Source organism: Styela clava, chromosome 1 (assembly GCF_964204865.1).
Source record: "Styela clava chromosome 1, kaStyClav1.hap1.2, whole genome shotgun sequence".
In the NCBI taxonomy this organism is placed as follows: domain Eukaryota; kingdom Metazoa; phylum Chordata; class Ascidiacea; order Stolidobranchia; family Styelidae; genus Styela; species Styela clava.
The window spans coordinates 31,201,703-31,226,818 of NC_135250.1; the positions used below are offsets into that span (position 1 = coordinate 31,201,703).

The window sequence follows — 25,116 nt, forward strand, 5'->3', positions numbered from 1 at the left end:
AAGAAAAAAGGTTCACATATTTGTTATATGGATAGGATTTACATATTTATCCCGGGGGAGAGGAAAGCCGATAAGACGGCTTATCCATATGGCGAACCACGGCCTCTCGTCCGGTTAGCATTTCAAGTCGGGTATGGGATTAGTTTTACTGTATTGTTTGTTTTCGGAAGCATGGACTTGATGGTGGAGGAAGCCGTAACCGACCAGCGGTTACGTGAATTACCCTACGGCGGCGAGGAGTCCAGCAATCCTCTCGCACATAACCATCCCTGCATGGGATTCGAACCTGCGAACCCACGCAGAGTAATTAGAGGTGCGGTGGCGAGCGTATTCCTAACGCTTAGTCCGTTGAGCCACACCGCCGCGCCAAAATATAAATGCAAGAGCATGAATTTTGCAGAAACAAAAATGGTATATTGAAATGAAACAGGGTCTGAGGGTAGAGATGAAGGGTTAAAATGTTCTCTGTTAGTAGCTATCTATAACAATGATGGGGAACAGTAATAATTTTAAAACAAAAATTGTGTATCAGGAAGATTCGACAAGAATAATACGAGAATATCGGTTGGAAACCGAAGACTTATCGATCGATAGTTAGGGGATCCCCCAAAACAGAAACTGCAGTTTAGATTCATCCGCTCTTGTAACTTGCGCACTGCACACACACACTCGGCGGGTCTCAAAATTCTCTCGCTTAACAAAAATCTAGATCACTTCATCAATAATTGATTGATAACTCGTTAATTATACGACATAATTCCCCCAAAATCAATAGGCTTCTGGTCCGAAATAAGATGAATGCACACGCAAAATCTGGAGCAGATTCAATCGCTTTCGTGAGATATCGCATGCATTTAACAGACAAACAGACATACAGACAGACAGACAAATACCTATCAACATACTTACCGATTAAAATCGAAAAGTAATAAGAAAAAATAATAAGTTTAGTGTTCTGCTTGCCAGCAGGGATGTCTTGTTGATCAGATCAGTAAAATGATTTTTCGTATTTGCTACAGGATAACTGATATTTTTCAGTTCTTCATTATTACTGTAATACTTAATCATACACTCATATTTACTGCAGAAACTCTCAAGTGCAGTTTTAAGTATTCTGTGGCGTCTGCAGCTGCCGAAAAACCATGGCGGTATTTCCATACCGTACCATGGCTGCTACGACCAAACCTATGGCGACTGACTTTTAAGCTGCCACAAACCAATGTGGAGCTGCCGTTACCGCGGCAGCAAATTGAAAACCAATGGCAGGTAAAATTTTGCTGCCGTAACCACGGCAGGTGAGCCGTAAAGATAGGTGAGCTGTAAAGATAGGGCTGTCCCTTATGGTGACAAATATTGGATAAGTTGGAACGTTTTTCTTATGGATACAGTTTTGATGGATTTGGGGTTAGGGTTGGGGTTTAAGTAGATATAATTCCACATGATCAATTAAAATTTGCAAGAGCTGCCGCGGTTCGTTCGTGGCAGGAGCTGCCATGAAGTGGTAAGAGCTGCGTCTCGAAACTCTGCCAATATCACTACTAAAAGATACATTGAAGGTTGAATAAATAAAGTACAGTATTTTTTATGTAAGTGGAAAATTTAGTGACTTGATTCAACTCATACTAACCGCGTCAATCACAAATTTCATCGCGCCCTACTCTGCTACTGCCCTTGACCAATAGACGACTTTTTTTAGTAAAACAATTTCACATGTCATTTTCGTTTTGTGCTATTTTAGGAGCTTCGGCTTCCAGTTTTGTTATACAAATGAAATATTTTCAAGTTACAAAACAATTTAAATATAGGTTTATGAAAATAGAATGAAAAACACACATAAACATAAAAAAAATACTCGCTTTTTTTTTTGTCCAAGTAAATGTTATTATTCAACTCTAACATAAAAAATTATTCATCAGACACCCAAATAAACATATCATATAGAAAATACAACAATTTATGCTTATGTTTACCACCTATGTAAACCAAATATTTTCAAATCATCATAGACTTTATGAGTAGGTTATCCGCTATTCCTTCATTGAGAAGATCTTGTCTATCAACATCAGACATTAATTTAATAACGCCCAAAATCTTACATTTTAAAATAGCACGTATACCGGTATCACATTGCATCTGATATATAACCGGTGCGATATATCACGTTAGTGAAATCCTGCTGCCCGAATGTCACGATGCCATAAAAAGTGCCCCCACTCACACACACACACAATAAATCGACAATTTGTCGAGTATAAGTACATTGTTCAATCTCTATAATTCTCTATTGCCAAAAAATATTGGGGATCAAAAATAAGTATGGATGAATAGGCTCAAGTTTTTTTTTGGGCTTCCCTTCCTCCTATAATTATTGCATTAAATTGCTTTTTTTGTCGTTACAATTTAGCGATATGTGTGGCGACAGATGCTACAAAACAACGTGTATCACGCGCATCTTTATCAGGAAGAGACAACCCGTATAGTAAAAACACTGTTTTATGAAATCCTGAATTTTACAGCATGATTTCGTGGACGTTTCGCTAATATTGTTAGTGGCACCGTTCTGGCACAACTGAACTGAAAATATATGAAAAGATCTTCTCTCTCGTTTTGCGTTGTCTCGCCGCGGGATCATTTGATTGCCGCCATCTTGACATTTATGCTTCCAAAGTTTCTTCGTGTTGCATATGGTTTTGGCCAGTTTTCGTCTAATTTTACTACTAGGCCGCGAGCCAGGGCCATTTATCTTTCAGTTTCGTAGCGCACATAAGGTAACTACCTGAAAATGATTTTAAAATGTTCCTTAGAAATTTAGTAACAAATATTGCCTTGTTCCCACTTCCAAAAGTTGCACGTTTTACAGGAAAGACGCTTTTACTACAATATTATGCGTTACCATCTGTCCCATTTTCTCTGCTTTTCCCGTATCATGGGCCAATGAACGCAGACCTCTGCATGACGTAACAATCAAATTAGACAGCTGTAGGTGGATCCTCAGTGGTCGGATGAATATTAGATGTACTACTACTTCTCGCTTTTGCGTTGAGTAGCCCTTCCATAGTTTTTTTCAGTTATTATTAGTTCAGTTATTCTAAGGAGGTGTTAAAAAGTATAAGTAAGATATTAAACACTTGTATATCCTTACCATAAATAGCGATTTTAGTTGAGCACTAGCTCATAAGACGTTGTTAAATAGGTACGGTGCGGTAACTCCAAGGAAGGCTAGACCTAGAATAATATGTCTCAAACAACGATATTTTCTGGCTTGCATGAAATGTTTATGATTAATTTAATGACTCTTCTTGACTATTCAGCAGACTTATACTACTATATAGGCCACAGCATATTTGGAAATATAAATTCATGGCTGTTGCTGTAATGCACGGTTGTGTGAAAGAGAAGAAAATAATCAATTTTACTAATGTCGGTTGGTCTAAATCTAAATTCATAGAGTCGACAAGAACCTGGTAAGCAAGTGGAAAGAAATTAGCATTGGAAACGATTGAGAGGTGAGAAATCAAGTTGTAGACAGACAGTTGATGTTTTAAATATAGTCTATAGTCCATACTCATACTGTCATAGGGCATTTCAGATTGTGATATATCAAAATTTAGTGTAGATATAGTCTAGTAATGGTATGCAAACACTGCTGGACTGTAGTACATGCAATGAGCATATATACGCTCATTGAGTACATCAGATAAAATGCATTATGTATTCAAGGTATTAGTTAATATTTAGTGGATTTTTACACTCATGTTGTTCCAAATATGATTTTCTTCCTCATTTTAGATACTGTACTACAAAAGAAAACGGCAATGTTCCACCAATCCGACCTAACGCAGGCTCTAATCCCTGCTGTTATCAGTGCTATAAAATAGATTAAACAAGAAGTCTTGAAGCGTAAATGTATATGAGAATCATAATAGTTGCAAACAGCTTAGATGGGCTATTCATATTGAAATACTTTAGCACTTTTCTGCAATTGGAACTGCCCATCAAACTCATGTTGGAGACTTCATTGAGGTTTTCAATTCATTTTTTTCTCAACTATGAAGATCTTTTGAGGTTAACGAGGCATTAATAAATAAAGCTGAGGAATTTGTTTGTTCACTGTATGAAGAGGATATGAAGAATGTAAATGATACCAGGGCACGTCCAGGGCACCAAACAATGATTCACTGAAGTAGCATGTGGCCCTCAAATCAGTTCTTGAGTTGGCAAACTGCAAGTGTAAGATAAATAGTCAAAATAATTTATGCAAGTGTGCCAAAATCAACTTAAATTGCTCAGATTGTTTTTTTATTGACTGCAAAAATCACAGTACACTTATAGAGGAAAAGTCGATTTTCGAGATAGTGGATTTCGAAAACAATTCAGAAGAAAGTGAATTAAGATTGCAGTTGATTTAATAAGTATCATTTATTTGTTTTTTTTCTGACATTCGTTAGTGTCGTAGTCCTGTTTCTAGAATTAATATCGCCTTTGTTCAAATACATAACCACATAAACTAAAAAAAGACTAATTGTAATATTTCTGTTCACTATGTTATGTACATTCATTTAATTTTCTTGACTTTTCGTGAAATACCTGATTTATTTGTGTTTTCGTGCTCACGATGTTAATTTGTCACTTCATTGCCTAAAAATGAATACGTTTGATAGCTTCTATAAAATGGATGTAGCTTTTTATGCTGTTCTTGTTGTAAACTGCTTGTGGTTATTACATAAAATTTATTCGCTAATGTGAATCAGCGTTGTTGGTGTCGCTGCTTTCGAGGTCACTCGCGACTCCTGTCACAAAATTAAAGTATTTTTTGTTGTTAGTTACATGTATGCCATATTTTTTGTAATCTACCTAATAAATTATGATTGACTGAGGAAGTCCGATTTTGGTCAGGCAAAACATTACAGGAATACGTTTATGTTATGTAGGGCTCTCGAATTGCATAGTTTTTATGTATGTGTTGTAAACTTATGGTTATTGAATTTCCGGGAACCTCTTATATTCAATTTCGCACCAGGATTGTGGAACAAGCTGTAATGCGTTCAGTATGTTCATTTTCACACAAAACTGAAGAATTTATTAAGTTACCAGATGTGCGCTACGAAACTCATTTTCTGGGCGTTTTCAAGGCTTCGTCTCACGGCCCATATCCGTGGTAAGGATCTACAAGCGTTAATAACTTACTTATACATTTTTCAACAACGTCTTAGCATAACTTAACTAACAAGAGAGCTACGCACAAATATATGGACACGTTAGACCAGAGCGAATCAGTCCTTAATGGTACCTTTGACGCTACCGGTACCCTCAAAAAAGTTCTGAATTCCCAGTAGCAAGAATTTTGCAAGAATCAAAACGTACAGCCAGTCATGACACTGACTAAAATCCGTGTTCCCATGGATAAAAAATAATACAGCAAAATTTTAGACGAAATATCAAATTTCATAGAATTCACGCAAAATTTTGAAATAAATAAAAGTAATAGCCTTCTAGCGAAAAAATTAATCTTTAACCACTGAAAATTCCAAAGCAATTGGTCCAGTATTCGAAGAGAAAAGCGACTTTTTAAAAACGTGTCAAAGAACAAGAACAACAACAACAACAACATAATATTGAAACGATCGTTATGGCCACTAAACGTGTCCAATAATAACTAAACAGGGCTATGGAAAGGCTGCCCAACTCAACGCAAGGTCGAGCAGTAATAACTAATATTCATCCGCTCGCTTACAGCTGATTCGATTCAATTGTTACGTCATGCAGAAGTCATTGTTCATTGCCGAAAATGTAGAGAATATAGGACAGATCGGAGCACATATTTCTTGTAGTAAAAGCGTTTTCTCGGTAAAACGTGCAACTTTTGGAAGTGGGAACAAGGCAATATTTGTTACTAAATTTTTAGGGAACATTTTTAAATCATTTTCAGGTAGTTACCTGATGTGCGCTACGAAACTCATTTTCTAGACGTTTTTCAGGGCCTCGGCTCGCGGCCTATACCCAATGCGCCGCATATGGATGTATATGCGACACTTTGTGGGTATTCAAATACAATTGTATTCCAGTTGTATTTTTAGAGCCTGATGTGGATCTCGTTCTTGAAAAAAATTGGTTGCTCAGGCGATTGCATAATAGATATAAGTGGAAACAATGGTTTTTGCCTGGTATCATAAAAATGCAATAACCCCCACGGGGAAGATTTCATTTAAGTCTTCAGTATGCGACGAAGAGAAGTTTAGTTGATACTGCCGTAGTCAGTGTACCAGGTTGGGGTTAGGCCATAATTTATTCCGACTTTTCTTATTTTAGTTATATTACGAGTTCGGGTACTGTGTGTGTTACCCAAGTGAATATGACCTTCAGTCCCTTTACACAACTTGATGTAAACTAGGCGAACAATATTAGTTACCTCCATATTGGTACACATACTTCTGGAGCGCCCTTTGGACTATTTATATGTATATCTCGGGTAGGCCACTACGGCACCAGGCCACGCAAAATACTTACGGCGATAAAATATGGCCAAATATAGGCAAATGGGGAATCGATTTTGATAAGCCATCTTGGCTGATGTTCTGTGATCGTTTTTGTTCGCTTTTGACTGATACGTTGGCCATATTATTAACCACGACTTACGCATATTCATATAACTGCCAAAATTAGACCGTATGGTGGGCTGGGGTATATTAGCGTTTGATATATATTGAGAAACGAATCAAGAACATGCGAATATGCAAAAAAAATCGACGCAAATAATTAATTTCTGTCAAATCCCGTAAGAAATGCATTGCGCCCATCGGAAAAGTTGGAAGCATATCGTCAAAACGAGAGAGGCTTCAAATGATCCCGCGAAAACGAGAGAGAAGCACACTCTATATTTATATATCTCTGTGGCCGCCACGTACAGCTCCGATCCTTGTAACTCTAAAATAAATCCGGTTCGAAAACGCGAGTGCCGATATACATTATACATACTTGTAATCGTTACTTTATATTTTAATATTACTGTAATCTTTTTCATTCATTCCTAATATTACGATATTTTAATAGCACATGGTAAGGATAACGATACGCGCGAACTCAAAGATCGTGGTTCGGTCCTCAAGAAAATTAATGTGACTTGAAAAATCACAATTCGGTCAGATTTAGGGAAAATTAGCTAAAAAATTGATTTGCAAAAAAAAAACTGGAACTTAAATTTTTAAAATAAAATCTCTCATTCACTAAAAAACGACTCCGTACACTTCTATATGTAAGGGCAACACGCGTGTATTGTCTGTCTGTCGTTTTTTGTCGGGTTGCTTGTTGCAGTGTTCTGTTCCTCAGTTTAAATCGGAAGTAGGAATAGTTAAAATGGAAGAAGCCGTTAATTTGGAAGATGATCAAATCAGTATCACGTCGGGTGGGGTATTCAGTGATGTTGCCAGCGTTGTTACTGAATCTTCGGCCCCAACGAATCCTAAACTTGATGAAATGTCTCAACGAGCGGCCGCCATGTTGTCGAAAATTGGAAACAAACAGAAAAGGTAAATTAAAAACGAATTTTGATGAAAAAAAATTTTAAGAACTTTGTTCTGATAAGTTTATTGTCATTATTTTCAACTTGTATGTTTGACTCACTTTTCCACATGAAACGCCCTAGGAGCCTTTTACTGCTGCTCGTCGAGTCTTTTTATTATTTATAAATAAATTATTTGTGTTACTTTTGGTAAACGAGTCAGTGCATTGAGCGTTATAAACTTTATAAGTTTTGCTTTTTTTCCAGGCATTTCTGTTATGTGTTTTGTTCGTTTTGTGTTCAAGTTTTTGTGTTTTCAGAATGCCGAAATAAACTGTATTGTATTATTGAGTTTTTGATATTGGGTTACCAGGTTATTGCTTTCTTTACCATCAAATCTATTAATCTTAAATTGGACAACTAATCACATTCCTGCACGTGCTTGTAACCGGACGTAATCGGCTTGACCCAGATTTCATGGACTTCTCCCCTTTATAGACTCCAGTCACTACTAGTCTTTGATAAATAGAGTCACATTGCCTAATATGAATCAATCTAAAGCAGTGGTTCTCAAACTTTTTAAGTCGCTCCCTCTTTTTAGAATTTGTCAAATCTTCCGCCTCACCACAAAAACAACTAGCTAATGATAAGCTACAAATAACAGTAAGGCGAAGGAAATACATGAATGTCAAGTAAATTTCCAAAAGAGGACTGGCAATATTAAATCTATTTTTCACTAGCTTCACGCCCCCTCAAAAAAATGTCTACGCCCCACCATTTGAGCCACTGATCTGAAAGTGAAACAGGGTCATTTAAACTCATTATAATTTGACACTTTCAGATCTGAAGAATTCCGTAAATTCAAAGCGGCTCAAAGGAAAGAAAAAATCAAACAACGGAAGAAAAGGCAGCAAGAACAGAAAGAATTGGGGGAGGACGCTCCGCCAAAAATGTTGTCGAAAACTATTGAAAATATGAGAGTGAAAGATGAGACTATGGTATGTGTCATGTGGTAAATTTTTTTGTACGTTTCGCTTACATGGCCCTGTATAGGCGACCACAATGCCAGGTGCAAAACTGATTTTACTTTTCACTTTATAAAAAGGATACCCTGTCTTCCTAGTTTCATTGCTTGATAAGGTTATCTCACAAGATATTTTCACTTTGTTGAGCATGGATTGTTTGAACATAATGGGATTTGGAATCTACCAATCACAATAAATATATAAATACAATCGGGATGATGAACCGGCCATGAGTGCCAAAAGCCCCTAGAAGGAAGCCACAAGACATTTAAGATTGGGGGCCACTGTGCTAAGCTATTGTGCAAGAGAGATGCTATCGGTCTTCCGCTGTGTTATGATTATAGTACCGGGCCAGACCTACCTCATGTCAGTAGTACCATATACAAAGAACCAACTTTGAATTTTTTGTTGACTGATTATGTGGGAATATATTGCTGGATTTTAGTCTCAAATTGGTGACGATGCACATTCATTCTGGTTGGCTTTCAGTTTTCACCATTTAGGTTGATTTAGGTAGCGAATAAAATATAGCCAGCTATCAATATTAATATTTCGCAATAGAGGTAATTGTTATTTTTATGCCCTTTTATTTCGAAGAAACACTGATACATTTGAATTAACTCTGGCTATCCTTGCGAGCCCATATTTGAAACATTTTTATAACAGTTTTTTTTATTTAAAGTTGAATATCAATCACATCTTGAATAAATTTTTTCTAATTATCAATTCCTAATTCTAGTTGGCTTTTAGTTTCACTGGCTCATGTTGTTACAACTGTCATGGAGCAGATAAAATTAGCCAGCTATCATTACTAATTTTTTTTATTTACTTTTCTTCCAAAGAAACAGGTACATCTGAAGTAACTCTGGCTTCCCTTACGCATCGATATTTGTACCCTCTTATTAACCTTCCTCTTTCAAGGTTGAATATCAATCCTATCTTGGAAGCGCAGTTCTTACCACTTCATGGCAGCTCCTGCCACGAATCTTGCCATGTCATATCTGAAATGCTGAGTAGTCAAGTGATGTTAAACACCACCTGATGTTGCAAACGAGAATATCGGTCGTAGACCGAAGACTTATCGATCGATTCACGCGCTCTTACTTCATAGTGACACCGTTGTCACGTCTTTTGATAGCTCGGAATCAATATCGACGAGACACAATGAAAACGTATCGAACGCGCCACTCTCAGCCCCTTTGTCCACAAACAAGACACGTGCATAAATCACTTCTTTATATTCTTGGCAAAGAACAGCGGTTTTCTTAAATGAATAAAACACAATTGATTAACATAAGTCAAAGCATATAACAACAACAAAAGGCAAATTTCTCACCAAACGTTTTCCGATCCGGGAGGCTAATACAATTACAATATATAACAGATAAACAGTCCACAAAACAGACAAATATCTGCGACTCTTTACACGACGATACCCTGATGCAAATGACCGAAAGGAAAACGCTAAACCAGACAATAGATAATAATACTAATTTACGCTACATACAAAGGGTAATAATGGGTCTACAATGATTGGATACAAGGCAGAGCACGATGCACTGCATACAGTGGCAAAATATACGACAAACGTACGTTTACAACGTAACACCGTCACTAATTAATTAATAACTCGCTAACTACACGACATAATTCATCCAAAATCAATATGCTTTTGGTCCGAGATATGATGGAAGCACATGCAAATTGGAGGAGATTCAACTTCGCTTTCGTGAGATATCGAGTAACATACGAAAGTGTCCAACAGACAAATATCTATCAACATACTTACACTGATGCAAAGAGCATTGATAAAAATCATATATTTCGCCGCAAGAATACTCTTGCTATCTTGAAATTTTTTTTCTAATTATCAATTCCTATACCCACAGGTCAGCCCCCTAGACCAAGAAGTTCTATTCGATGAATCAATTGATGAAATGGCTTCGTATTTCGACCGAGAGAAGACGCCTAAAGTTTTGATCACAACGTCGGAACGACCTCGATATCGTGTCATGAAATTTATCAGAGAGGTCCAACAGTTCATTCCAAATTCTCACATTTATTACAGGTTTGTCTGTTTTTTTCGTTTCTACAGTGCAATATTCACTCTGAACAAAGCTTCTTGCAAGCAGGCTTAGCTTTTCATATTTATTTTAAGCTGAGTGAGGTGCTGGGCATGGCTTGCTATCAAATAACCCTTTCTTCAACTGAACCAATACAGATAGATGAAAATGCTTGCTTGAGATTCTTTAAAAAATTTGAAACCTCCAGAAGTATGCGCATCAAGATGGCGCACAACCTGAACATATTACGTGTATACCGGTTAGGATTCAGGGTGTGCGACATCTTGGTGTGCATACTTCTGTAGCACCAAATTTTGTTATCTATCAGTGTCTGCTTTTATTTGGCGTTGTTCGAATCGAAAGACATTATTAAGTGTCATTATACAAAGTATAGGGTTTTGAGTCAAAGATCTTCAATGACTGGGCCAGTGCTTCTCAAAGTCGCACAGAAATTGAGGAATATGATATCTGGGAGAAGCTATGGGCAACCAGTAAAATGCTGAGAGTAACTGACACTATAAAGACTGGCTGTGCAACCTTCAATAATACAGGAATGCCAGATAGAAATAACTGGGTGAGATCGCGGGTCGTTCCTTTAGTTAACATAAGCTTCCTAGTAGTTTTAGGCACACAACTTTTGTTTATTGATCTGATGACATGCATTGGTCAATTTGCACGAGCTCAGGTATAAGCCGTGAAACACAAAGGAATTACTTGCACGTAAAAATCAAAAACTCGTTTTGCGACCGCGCACCTGGCTGGCACTTTCCGCGGATCGTACCATTTTTTTTGTGGGCCCCAAGTTGCACATCCCTGCTATAAATACCATAAAGAAACAATAACTTATATTTTGAAATTAAATCAATCAATCAATTCCATTCACAGGAAGAGACTAGCTCTGAAGAAAATCATTCCGCAATGCATTGCTAAAGATTTCACAGATTTAATCGTCGTTAATGAGGACAGGAAAACTCCGAACGGACTAGTCTTGTGTCACCTTCCTGACGGACCGACTGCTCATTTCAAAGTTTCAAACGTAAAATTGCGGGATGAGATTCGACGAAGTGATGCGCCGTCATCACACAAACCTGAAATTATTCTAAACAACTTCGGAACTCGTTTGGGACATCGTGTGGGTCGTATGTTTGCTGCATTATTTCCTCATGACCCTGAGTTTAAAGGTCGTAGGGTCGTGACCTTTCACAATCAAAGAGACTATGTATTTGTACGGCAACATCGTTACATTTTCCGGAACGAAAAGCGTGTCGGCCTTCAGGAGCTCGGGCCTCGTTTTACATTGAAACTACGTTCTCTGCAAGTTGGGACTTTCGATTCTAAATTTGGCGAATACGAATGGATTCATAAACGCAAGGAGATGGACACCAGCAGAAGAAAATTCCATTTGTAGAGAATTTATCTTTCACTTTCAAATGATTATTTGAAATCCAAGAGATAATAATAAAAAATAAGCAAAGAATTCCTAAAATTTGGTCTTATGAGAAATGTGTTTTAGTGCGTCAAATTGCATTTTTCAGCGACTAGTTTATTTTAGGTATTATCAGCCGCTGGGCTGTATGTATCTCCAACGAATACTTAAATCTAGTTCTCGTACTTTTTTTAGGTGAACTTATAAACAATCAGTCGATCGCAAAATATTATGAAGATTTCAGTCAATCTCAGCTTTCCTACTATACGGCCCCGTGTTAAACTTCGACTATTTTTATTCATTGTCATAACGAAGTGTCTGTATAGGCCTTAATTGCTTATTTCCTGTTGTTTGTGTTCTGAGGCCGTGGAGTTTTGCATGTTTCCAATGAAGTTAAAAGAGTCGAAATTTTTCAACCTAGAGTTGGGAGCTGAAGCTCATCATCATAGACTGCTGATTTCTATGCTGTGATCATCTCCATTTGAGGTATACTGCTCAATTAATATTGAAATAAAATTTGGCAGCAGGTTTTGTCGTTTTTTCTTAATTGGGATGTAAGTAGTGGCTAAGAAATTTTGGGACAGAAAATGCAACTATTTTGTTTTCTCGAAAATAAGACCATAGCCTGGAAATAGGGCCGAGCCTGAATTTTACAAATGATTCTAATATAAGCCCCCCCTTAAGTAAGACCAAGTCGACGGCACGAAATTTGCAAGATAAACAATTCAGTTATATTAAAATTCATGAATCTAATGACTTGCAAGACATTACAGAGGATGAATTTTTTTTTAAATAAAAACGTGTTATTCATAAGTAGATGGATATAAGTTAACCAGTTATTTGTTTTCGTAAGCGCAGACTTGATTGGTGTTTACTTGCACAAAACGCACCCACATAATTGCTTATAGATTTAGTATTCATTTGCATTCCTCGCCAACCTTCCTGTCAGTTCGCCAAATATATTTCAACTGCTAAATGCAAGGCATTGATCGCCGACCCATTTATTTTGTAAGTTTCAACTCCTATTGATACGTAAACCAATTTGTTAAGATGCCCTACGCCCATTTTGAACCCCGGGCTGGCTGTTTCATTGAGCCTATTCGTCATAACGGCGAACATAACCGGTATGTTAGTCGCTGATCATAACGCAGGAGTTCAATAGCACTTAGTACTTTTTCTCCATTGCCCTAAATGGAATTGATAAAAGCCCAATCACCTATTTTATAAATATAAAATATCCATTCTCTTCCTCGGCAATATTGAAACCAGGCAAAGTCGAGAACAAACGGCATCCCAAACCATCATAAGCGTGTATTGATATTTTGTTCCAACTAAGTATTATAGAGAATTCTACTTCACAGCTGTCATTGCATCAAAAATGCTAATGCCTTCGCAGGCAAACCAAAAATGATCCAATATCTTTTTTCAAGACTGATTTTCCCGCAATTTTAACATTCCATTTCCTATCGTTTCTTAATCTAACAGTTTCCACTTCCTTAGCCATATTGTTTTACTAATCATGTCTTCTTTGATCAGTGGCATGCATGCCTACCCACAGTTCCCACGTACCGTTCAATAACAGAGATTCCCCCCCCAAAAAATTGTCAAATTTTTTCTTTTTTCAGGTTAATCAACCACAGTTTGGGAACAACCAACCCGCTAAAAAATTTCGAAAGTACACTATTTTTTTTTTATTATAAAACATATGACTTTTTTGTACAAATGAACACAATAGAAACTAAGCTATATAAGAAGCTAAAAGCTACAAATTAGGCTATGAAGGACCCATAATTCGTTTTTTTCAGAACTGATATTTTAAAATTTAGGTTTCTAAAAGCCCTGGGGAGTAGTTATGGACCATAATTTTTACCTGCAATTTTAAAACAGGAGTTTTTGGAGTACTAAGGAGTAGCATGGAGCACAAAATTGGGCGCTCCAGAAGTATGTGTACCAATATGGAGGTAACTAATTTCGTTCACCTACTTCACATCAAGTTCTGTGAAGGGACTGAAGCCTATTAGGCAGGGGGTATGGTATATTGATTTGGATTACACAGACAATCCCCGAACTCGTAATAGAACTAAAATATGGAAAATCAGAAAAAAATTATGGTCCAACCCTAACCTTGTGTAGAAACACTACCGTAGTAACCAAATTGTCCATTTTAGCTATTACTAAAGTTATGATGGAAATTTAATATTAAACATGATTTGACTCAAAAAGAAAAATGCAACGCAAAAAAAAATATCGAAATGTGTAAATATATTGTTGTATTGTGAAAAACATGGTAGGAGTGGTAGCGATAAACTAACATTACTTGATTTCTATTGATCGCATTTACTATATTTTGTTCATTGCAATTTGTCGAAAATACAAGTATAATAAGTAAATAAGTATTTGTTGCTTTGAATCTTGTTCATCACAAAAAGGTTGCAATAACTTATAATTAATAACACAACGTAAAAGTACTTAAAATTAGTTGAAAAAAGTTGAACTCTAAAATTCTACTGTAATACTGAAACTATGTACGTTCTAAACTACAGAAAAATAGTTCTAAAATTAAAAATATAAAAGTAGTTGATAACAATATATTGTATGAAAAATAAGAGGGGCGGGCGCTGGGATACTTTCTATGTCGGGCTACTAAAGTGAGGACTCGACTAGAAATGGAACTGATAGAAAATTGGAGAGTACGCAACACAATAACATTGTGCGAAGTGTTGGAATACACTCGCCATCTAATTAATGATCACCCTAAATGGGTTTGCAAATTAGAATCCTGTGGGGGGGGGGGGGAATTATGTGCACGAAGGATTGTAAAAACTCCTCATTATCGTAGGGTGGTTTATGTAACTGATGGCTGTTTCTAGCTCATTTTACAATTTCATAGATAAACTAGGTAGTGCTCAGAGTCAAAATTTAAATATACATAATTAAAATCTGCCGCACAACATAAAAAATAATTGAATATAAAAAATAAAACATTTGGGGGGTTAAAGCTCAAACAGGAAGCTTCTTTAATAGCAAGTATGTTAGGTTGATTGTGAAAGATGGCTAAATTATCGGATTAGATGGCTTACCGCGGCATTTACTGGAGCGTGTCGCCATGTAATACATAAACTTATCAGAATCGTCTAAGCATTATTATTTGATATCATTGAATAACACGGAAAAATCAGATTTCATACTATTCTGATCAGGTTAGGTGGCAGAACAGTGGTTTTCAACCTGTTTGTCGAGAAGAATTCCTGTGCAATGCTGCAATAAGCAGTATTGTATTGACTATATAAGTAAAAGCAAACCTCGTACTGACAAAATAAAATGATTTTTAAAGGGTAGTAAATTTAATAATAGTGGCAAACCTAATATGTATTCTATTATGTGGCGCTCCCGAAGTATGTGCACCAAGATGGCGCACAACCTGAACCCTAACCTGGTACACATACTATGTTCAGGTTGTGCGCCATCTTGGTGCACATACTTCTGGAGCTCCGATTATGTTCAAATAACAGGCCTATAATAATATAGACTCGAAGTTCGGACTGTACTGGCGGAATCCTGGTTGAAAACCATCGTTATAAAAATACAATCCTTAACCTAAGATTAACAGAATTAAAGATGGAAAAATTGCGGAATAGTACAGAAATTTCTTGAAAAGAGGGCTTAATGGACATTAGAGGAATCAGATTATGCACTGCTATAAGGAGTGACCGTCTGTTTATGACAACACCATGGTCACGTCATCTTCCTTCTGTTACATCATTGTCATAGTGGAGAAGTGTCATCTTCCATTTTCAAGGTGATATCATTGGCTGCGGTCCCGTTGCTTTCTGGTTGCTTAATATGAGGGCTTTGCATCACTGAATTGCTACCAACACTAGTTGGCGATGTCGAGTTGCTAGAATGACGACAACATTTACGTTCTGGATAAGTCAAGCTTCTGTAGTAGAGATAAATCTGTAGAAATAATAAGGTCACAGGTAATACACAAGGAAGTAAAAGATTTGAATTTGAAATTTGTCATAAGTTATGATTTAGCACTATCATGTTAAGTAATTAATGCATCACCTATTTACTTAAGTCTTTGTCCTACCCCTTTCCTGTTCTGTTACTGCATTACAACTAATTTTTTTTTCATTTTTTTTCTATGACAAATCCTCAATTCAAAAATTAAATTCGATAAAGTATTTGGACACGAACCTTAGAACATACTAGTCGAGGGGTGTGCAACATTTTTAGTTGGTGGGCCATACACGAAACTAACTTCAGACACCTAGCTGGACCATACAAAAAGATAGTTTTTCCATGTAAACGGAGAATTAAAAAATTTGCACAATGGAAAAGGCAATTGCGCAGATTCACTGTAATTAAATGCACTCGGCAAAATGGCCAAAAATTTAACACAGCGACAAGAGCAAAACAACAATATGTATTTTTACCCGCGTGAGCGCCTTTTTAAACATAAACAGTCGGGTAAGGATTTTATATCTGAAGGGAAAAGTCTGTGTGTTAACCAAGGCCACACTAAATAGCTTGGCAAGATGGATGGTGGCCAGTGGGCTGCCTGTTGCACACCCCTATGCTAGTCAAAGCCTAATCATTAGTTGGCTACTCATAGCACACCGAAAAATAATTTTAAAACAGCTGATCAAAATTCTTAATTTTTAATGAGAAGCATTTTCTACGAAAGGAAACTACTAATAAATATGGCTGTAAATGTGAATGAACTTTTATTTAAAAAAAAAGATGCCATGAACTTAGCCTATGCACACCATGCAATAATTTCATGAGAAATTATTACAATTGCAGTCAATGAAGATTGTATATATCTATCGAATATGCCAAAAATTTAAACATACCTCAATAAATAAACGCGAATGTGAATTTTTCATTGTGAACACATTATTATTTTTGAAAAGATGCCATGAACTTAGCTAATGTACACCATACAATATTTTCTCAAGAAATGAGTTTAATCCTGAATTTTTTAATTCTCTAGCGTTAGCCATAGATGCAAACGAGCTTTATGAATATGGGTATAAATATGAACAATTGAAAATCTATGTTTTTTAACGATGCTACATAATTAGGTAATGCACACCATACAATAATTTTGCATGAAAATTATTGCAATTCTTGAAGCTGATTGGAAAGTTATCTACATTATTTAGGAAGAATGTGCATCCTGGGTATAGCGACACAGCTCGAGGCTGAATATTGAAGTTTTTGCAGACGAAGGGTCATGGTAAGTGATCATGTTGGGCCGAAGGTCACTGAGATGACCTTGAGGATATATTCTGTGTGGACATGCTATGACGGGTATTCTTCTTTTGTGCTAAGCTGTTAAATTTGTGTTTTAATCTGGCTTTTTAAGTTGATCAGGAAGTCAAACTCAATAAATGCTGCTGAATAATATATACCGCCTCTATATAAACACGCCTGACACAAAGATAACAAGAAGAAAGCATCAGGACAAGCTGGTGTCCATATATTTGAGCATTGCTCTCTTGTTAATAATTAGTTTAACTAGATTGCTAAAAAAACTCTTCACACACGGTTAAACCAGAATTCAAAAACCATTCAAGTGTAAATTTGTGTTATTCCACTCAAGGTATGTTACGATAGGATTTTCAAAATATCCAGAGAGAGAGGAAATATGAGAAGACGGCTAATCATGTGCCAGACCATGTCCTATCATTCAGAACATCAGAAAGAAAATTAGTGCATTGTGATATGTAGATTGATAAAAAGGTGTGCGATGATGTAATTCCACCTCATGAGTTTGTGTCCTGGCAGCAATTCACTAACCCAGATTAAAATTAAAATATTCTGTCTAGTCATGGTTCACTGCTTTTCAATAAGGAAAGAGTTTGAGTATAAGCGGTGTCTGCAGTAGACAACAGTAGTTTTAATATTGTGAGTGCATAGGAATTTATGCACATTATTTTTCAAGTGCAACCAAGCAAAGCAAGTGTAATCATCCATGACAAGTGCAACAAACTGTGACAAGTGCAACCAACCGTAACAATGAGTGTGAAAAGTGCATAATTATAGGACAAGACAGCATGAAGAACAAGTCGCCACCACTACTGTGCTACCACAATCACCACATGCAAATAGAGTAATAGCGGCACCTGGTGGCTGAATTATCGGGGTCAGATTCATCACTAGGTGCTGATAAAGGGCGGAGTCTGTCTGTTTCACCATTACTTGAACTTTCCTTGCCATCAGACTGTCCACAATTTCGTTTTTTATGTAGGGGTTTCAAAGACTTTGAAAAGTGGTAAATCTAAGGAAGAAGGTTTTAGGATCGGGGTAATTATCTTGCTACAATATTTCTTGTGCTTAGGAGTGATTGCTCAAAGTAATTATCAAAAATTGAGAACACTCAAAAACGACTGGCTTTGGGGTTAGAGCGTTGGCTAACTATAGGTATAAATATTTTCGCTCCATAATCAGCATGAAAGACGATAAAACAAATATAAAAACAAATTGAATAAAACTAATTACAGAATCAGGAAAGCGAACATTGGCATCGCAGATTAAACATCTCTGGATCCAAACCTCACCCATGGTGTAATAAATTAGATAGGCGATGCTAAACTCGAAAGATTCTGGTTTTACCAATAACAAATGCTCTCTATACAGGGTGTCTGTCCATAAAGCCCCTTTACAATTTTGTTATGAAGTCAATTCTCAATATATCTTAACCAGGTTTATTGTTTTTAATCAGTAATTGTTAAAGTGTTTTTGCCTCATTTATTACATCTGTGAGAGCAAGAACAATACAATATATGATATCGATAAATTCCCTTTGCAATTTGAATTTGGGGACTTTATGGATACCCTGCATAACAGTAGAGGATGAAGAGAAAATGCTGTGAAATAAATCAAATTAAAAAGTTGACCTAAATTCGGCAAGGTTTGTGTCATCTTGTCCAAATCATAGAAAACTTCTGAAAATAATTATTTCGAAATCATGAAATTTAATATTTTCCGTGAATTGTGAAGAAAAACGTATGTCGCCAGTAATTTGAGACTTTCTTTTCGAGCGAGGAATGACCTTGAGAAGTGACCTTGCTTTAAAATAACATTTTTCTGCGTTGATATTCAAAACAATGGATAAATATAAGTATCAGAAACCCATTAAGTGCAAATTACAAGGTTAAAAGTTAAGATAATAATAACGAAAAAGCTTTTCTTGTGCTTATTTGAAATCAATCCCCAGAACTACAAGATTAGGTTGAATCTAAACAAATAGACTCAAAATGGTTCATAATCACCCCCTATTAACTGTTTATCCTGACATTTTTGGCTCGGCTGTGTGGAGCATTCTGTTATTTTTCACCAGACTGGGAATATAAGTTTATTTCGACTCCATAATCAGCAATAGACGACAATAATAATAGATAAAAATAAAAGTAAAAGTAACTGATTATAGAATCGGGAAAGCGAACAAAACCTAGAGTAAGGTTTGAAACGTACAGATTTTAGATGGAAAGGTATTGATAAAAGAAGTAGTATGGTTCGCTCACCCAAAAGTAAAAAAAAAAAATATATATACACTTTATATCTGTCATGGGCCAATTACGACACGCGGGCCAAATCCGACTCGTTTTTACTCTAATCTGGCCCACCCGATGCTGCCATAACCAAACTAAAACCAAACTTTGATCGTTTAGGTGAAAAATTTCTCAAGTAATTTGTTGTGATTGCAATTAAATTTAGTTTTGGCACGGGGCCTATTTCCTTTTGTAACACTGTAAATATTGTTCATAAAACTTTTTACTTCACACTCACATGGCCCGTCAGTCTATATGAGCAAAATTTTGGCCCCTGGTCTAAAAATATTGCCCATCCCTGCTTTATACACACAATACATGAAAAAAAGTAAAAATGGCATTGTAATATTGGTTGAACATGGTCTGATTTAGAATAAAATCAATATTGAAACAATTAATTAGAGTGTATTCAGAAAAGTGAATTATTATTTATCGAACTTAAGATCAGTATGTTGATAGGTATTTGTCTGTTAGATGAACGCGATATCTCACGAAGGCGAGGTTGAATCTGCTCCAAATTTTGCATGTGCATTCATAATATCTCGGACCAGAAGCCTATTGATTTTGAATGAATTATGTCGTATAAATAGCGAGTTATTAATTAATTAGTGATGGGACACGTGGTGTCACTATAGAGTCATGAATCGAAACCGCATTTTCGATCAATAAGTCTTCGGTCTCCGACCGATATTCTCGTTTATTTTTTGCCATCTCAGGTGAGAATAATAAATTATTCGCTTTTACCATCCCTGGTATGATTTCTCAAAATTTAATTTCAATGACCGATTTGTTTTTATCTTACATTCACTATTCCATATTATATATCGCAGAGTTTTCAAAATAAAGTATGCCAATTAAAACAATGACAGCCATTATCTGACAGGAAATGCAAACAAAACTGAATTCTGATTTTCCCACGGTTCCAGCCGCTGATAAAACACTTGACAATTGTCTGGCTTTCGTCAGACAAAACAAATTAAATTATGTTCACAAAAGCCAGTGTCTCCAAAATAATCATTAAATAAATTTTTGTAGACATGGTGTTTAATAGTTGGGAGCAGCGGTATCTAACCTTTTTTTAAGCGATCAAAATTGAAAAAAAAAAGTTTTTAAAATCTTGTGATCCAAGAATGTGCTTGAATACTAAACGGCACAGGTCGCAAAATTAAATTTTCAATACAATAAAAGAACAAGAAAAATTTTGGTTATTCCAAAACTAACCTCTACATCAGACATGGGCAAAGCATGGCCCGCGGGGCCAAAATTGAAAAAAAAAAAGTTTGTAAAATCTTGTGATCCAAGAATGTGCTTGAATACTATACGGCACAGGTCGCAAAATTAAATTTTCAATACAATAAAAGAACAAGAAAAATTTTTGTCATTCCAAAACTAATCTCTGCATCAGACATGGGCAAAGCACATCCCGCGGGCCAAATCTGACCCGTTGGGAAATTCAATCTGGCTTGCCAACCGAACTGAAATCAAATTTTTATGTTTCAGCTAAAATAGCTTAAGGAATTTGTTGAGATGTGGTTAAATTTAGTTTTGGCACAAGACATATCGTTTCCCGTTTTGCTTTGTAACACTGTAAATATTATCCACAAAATGAAACTTTTACACACTTCATGGCCCACCAGTCTAAGTGGGCAGAATTTTAGGCCCCCTGGTTTAAAAACCGTGCCCACCCCTGCTCTACATAGAAGTACCTAGTCCATACATTACTTCAAATTGAACGTTTATTTTCTTATTTCATTCCCTTTTTACAATCTGTAACCATCTGTAAAACTGGATATTGATTGGAAAATGTCTGATAACAAAATTTCATTGATTTTTATGTGTTGTATACAGACGGTTCCATTACATTTGAACCCACGTACATTTGAACCCATGACGATTGCACCTGCATGCTATTGCACCTTTGGAATTTTTTTTGTTTCACGGATAGTTAAACCCATACTAACCCTAACCCATGGGTTTTAGCACCCGCATATAGATTGAACCCGTGGATATACGCATGGGTTCAAATGTACGGTCACCTATACAGACAACTTGCAAGTTATTTAAGGAAATTGTAAATTTATTTGTTCATGTTTTCTGTGAAATAATTGCTGTTATTGTTTTAAAAAACAATTTTTTTTTTGAAGGAAGTGATGCAAACCAGAAATAGATCCTATCTCTTGTAAATTCACCATTTCACAATTGGCACTTAAGATTCCATAACCACAGGAATGTCTAGATCGGATGGAAATTTAGATCGTTTTCAAACAGCATTCAATATTTTAATTCTTGAATTTATGAATAAATATAATAATTTCAATTGGAAAATGACTTTTTGAGTGAATGGGCTCCTATGTGTTCTTTGTTGGACTCGACCACATTTAAAAATTTTCCCTGTTGCTCTTTCTACACAGCGCACCAATAAGCAGATGTCAATCAATAAATGCCAGACACTCATTTATATATTCAAGTGTTGGTAAGTGTCTGATAACGGGGGTTTGAAAGATTTCAAGAAAAGCTGTAAGTGGTTCTGTATGTAAGTGGTTGGATATGCAACTTAAGTATGTTTGCTGTTTACAACAGCTGACGTCCTGGGTAAACACAAAAATAACTTGAATTGATTCAAATTAGATTGCCTAGAGCAGTGGTTCCCAACCTTTTCTGGCTTGCGGCCCCCTTACAGAGACTTTTAGCACTCATCGCCCCCCTGTTTACCAATCCAGTGGTATTTATTGCGTTATTTTGATTGGTAGAACCCAAATTTCATGATGTTTGAACAATTCATGCACAATAACGTGAAAACACTCTGTGAAATAACCTTATCAAGCAAAGAAACTAGGAAGAACAGGAAATTTTCTCGTCGAGGGAAAAGTAAAATCAGTGTCGCGCCTGGCATGGTGGCCCCCCCTACAACTAATTAGGACTCATCTCTGAGCAAAATTACGGACACTCACTCAGAAGAAAAGAAGACTCATCTCTGAGCAAAGTTACAGTCACTCACTCAGGAGTAAAGAAGACTCATCTAAGAGCTATATAAAATATTTAGTCAAATGTTAAATTCTTTATTTAATCTTTACTTCTGTATTCCATTAATTTGCAATCGATGACGCTTATCAGATCTTTGCGTAAAAAAACAATAAAATTGACACTAATTTGTGGTTATGAATGAGGTGGAAAATTGGTGGTCGTTAAAAAGCTATTACATGGCATATCATGTTTTGAAGATTTTATCAGTCATAACTGGGCTTTGATTATTTTTAAAATACAATTTTTGTGAAAATTTTTATTTTTTTTATCCAGTTGAAAATTTACAGAGAAGAGACAATCTTATGGCCATCGACACAGAAAAGTTAAGATTGACTAAATAATTTTGTAACATTACTTGAATATGGCAAAATTGTGATTGGCCCGTCAATTGCAGAAAAATGTATTTTTCGCTGCAATATCCCCAGTAATAATTTCACAACAAGACTAGCGACATCTTACATTTCCAAGAACTAAAAATTTGAATCCGAGACTAAAAGTTTTGTAACATGACCTGAATATGGTCAAATTGTGATTAATAATGTGATGGATGTTTTTCCCAAGCATCGATTTCCTTGTTTATTTCTGTAACAATGACCAATCAGAAAAAAGTAAACGATGACATAACAATAAACACTTCATGCACTAATATGGATATTCAAGCATGGTTGTAAACATTGCCATCGTTTTCGTGGTTTTGCGTATTTTTTGTCAGTTTTTAGTAGCGTTTCCGAAAATTAGTCTTCCGAAGAGCTTTAGTTTAGTTGCAATAATCAAAACTCAGTCCCGGAAAATCTGCGATAGACTTGGCTGAAATTATCTATTAGTACCCGTAAGTGGCACATGATGGAATATTTTTTATTAAAAGTAAAGGTAAAAGCAACTCTCCAAAACATAAGCATCCAAAATGTTGCAAATTTTCCTGGGGTCAAGGGTCGGGGAAACATCCATTGGCACGTTAGTTGCAAGACTAAGTGATATGTTACCTTTTCAAGCTTCAAAAATTTGAATTTGAACCGAAAACACATCACTGAAACCACAATAAGACTAAATAATTCATACGGAACCGAACTCGTTGAGAACAACTACACCTGACATTTCTATGGTTCAAAAATATCTTTTCATGTTGATAGTAAACTAGGCGTGTTATGTCAGACTATGGGTTAGGTTAATTATGCGGGGAAGTTTGTCTGTGGTGTGATATTTACTGGGATTGATGGGATTTAAGGCGTGTGATGACGTATTAAAGGAATATTTGAAAATCAGAAGCGAAAATAGTCATAACCAAATTATCTATCAATACACGGGATTCCAAAAATTTTCTAAACAGCAATAACAATTAAAAAAATTCGCCGGATTTTATAGTAATAAAAATTGTAAGTTTAAATAAATTTCATTTTATGAGAACTACACCACAAAAGGAACTAATATTAACCAAAGACATTGGAATTTTCAATCGTTAATACTATATATAATCGGGCAAAATTTTTTGGACACCCTGTATATTCAATGAATTCGACTTCAGAATGGAATCGGGACGTTACAAGTTGTACTGTGAGGTAATAATCGCCCAAAATAATAATTTTCAAACAAAATTTAGCATTTGCTAAATCGAATTTTAAAAAATATCTAATGTATTCAAATATTCAATTCATTTTTGATATCCACGGGAAGATACCTCTATTCTAGAACAATCTACTATATCGAATCTAACTGATTTTGAATAATAAATACATTTTGTACACCCTGGTTAAAAACGTAAAAAGTACAATTTTCAGAATTTTTTTTTTTCAAGACCGGGGGTCGGGAGACTTGGGGGCATAAATCTTTGCTGAGGGTTGATTCGGCATTCTTTGGGGTTTCCCTATCATATCCATGGAGGAAGACGGACTGTCCTCAAATAAAAAAAAAATTGCTAATTTCCCAAACAAAGAAAAGTCCCAAATTATCCTTTCAATCGAGAATTTACTGTATCGATTTTGAAAAAACTCTGAATGCATCTAAATAAACTTTCGGCAATCATAGGAAAGATTCCTTTTTAGGAAAGATTCTGCATTCCAGTGTTGAAAGCAAGACATAATTAAATAGGGCGTAACTCGAACCCAAAATATCAAAAATTAGTGACGCAGAATAAAAGCGATTTTGTGGCTTTAAATATAAATTGCAATAAGTTATAATTTGTTTTTCTGTCGACTTGAACTCCACTTAGTATCGCGTCAACTGGTATTTGAGTGGTCGGCCGTAACATTACTCAAAGTTGGGTCTCATGTATGTCTGATCAACTCCAATCCTTCAAATTTTTTTTTGTTTCAGATATTCCTGAGATACTGCTCTATTGACTTGAAGCTGAGGTGAAAGAAGCCATGATATTTGTGATGGAGGTAATCTGCGTGTGACACGAACTCAAAATATCAAAAATTGTTGAAGCAGAATGATTAGGATTTTGGTGTTTTAAATATAAATTGCAATGAGATCAGATATTTTGGGAGGTAAAATCTGTGAACAACCCTCTTGTGAGTGG

General features: G+C 35.9%; 2 protein-coding genes across 3 annotated transcripts in view; one reads left to right on the plus strand and one right to left on the minus strand.

Annotated features, from left to right (window-relative positions):
* Positions 1 to 7,263: 7,263 nt before the first annotated feature.
* Positions 7,264 to 12,540, plus strand: LOC120334732 (ribosome production factor 1-like). Its single transcript, XM_039402226.2, has 4 exons — positions 7,264 to 7,526; positions 8,340 to 8,496; positions 10,413 to 10,591; positions 11,472 to 12,540. The coding sequence occupies exons 1-4, from the start codon at positions 7,354 to 7,356 to the stop codon at positions 11,992 to 11,994; spliced, it is 1,032 nt and encodes a 343-aa protein (XP_039258160.2). The 5' UTR covers positions 7,264 to 7,353; the 3' UTR covers positions 11,995 to 12,540.
* A 1,148-nt stretch (positions 12,541 to 13,688) lies between these two features.
* LOC120334738 (phospholipid phosphatase 2-like) overlaps positions 13,689 to 25,116 on the minus strand; it is a 29,148-nt gene continuing 17,720 nt past the window's right edge. Inside the window, exons 7-8 of one of the 2 annotated variants that reach the window (XM_078113474.1) lie at positions 18,147 to 18,301; positions 15,801 to 15,969 (exon numbers count right to left, since the gene is read on the minus strand). In XM_078113474.1, coding sequence (XP_077969600.1) covers positions 15,945 to 15,969; positions 18,147 to 18,301 — 180 coding nt within the window. In that variant the 3' untranslated portion in view covers positions 15,801 to 15,944. Of the gene's footprint in view, positions 15,970 to 18,146; positions 18,302 to 25,116 lie in introns of both variants that reach the window. The other variant, XM_078113472.1, reaches the window with a different exon arrangement.

What these genes read in the sequence shown, in the direction of transcription:
- LOC120334732 (XM_039402226.2), top strand. Translation starts at nt 7,354, where the DNA reads ATGGAAGAAGCCGTTAATTTGGAAGATGATCAAATCAGTATCACGTCG. An exon ending in ATTGGAAACAAACAGAAAAG is followed by an intron (nt 7,527 to 8,339) that starts GTAAATTAAAAA and finishes TGACACTTTCAG; the next exon opens with ATCTGAAGAATTCCGTAAAT. An exon ending in GAGTGAAAGATGAGACTATG is followed by an intron (nt 8,497 to 10,412) that starts GTATGTGTCATG and finishes CTATACCCACAG; the next exon opens with GTCAGCCCCCTAGACCAAGA.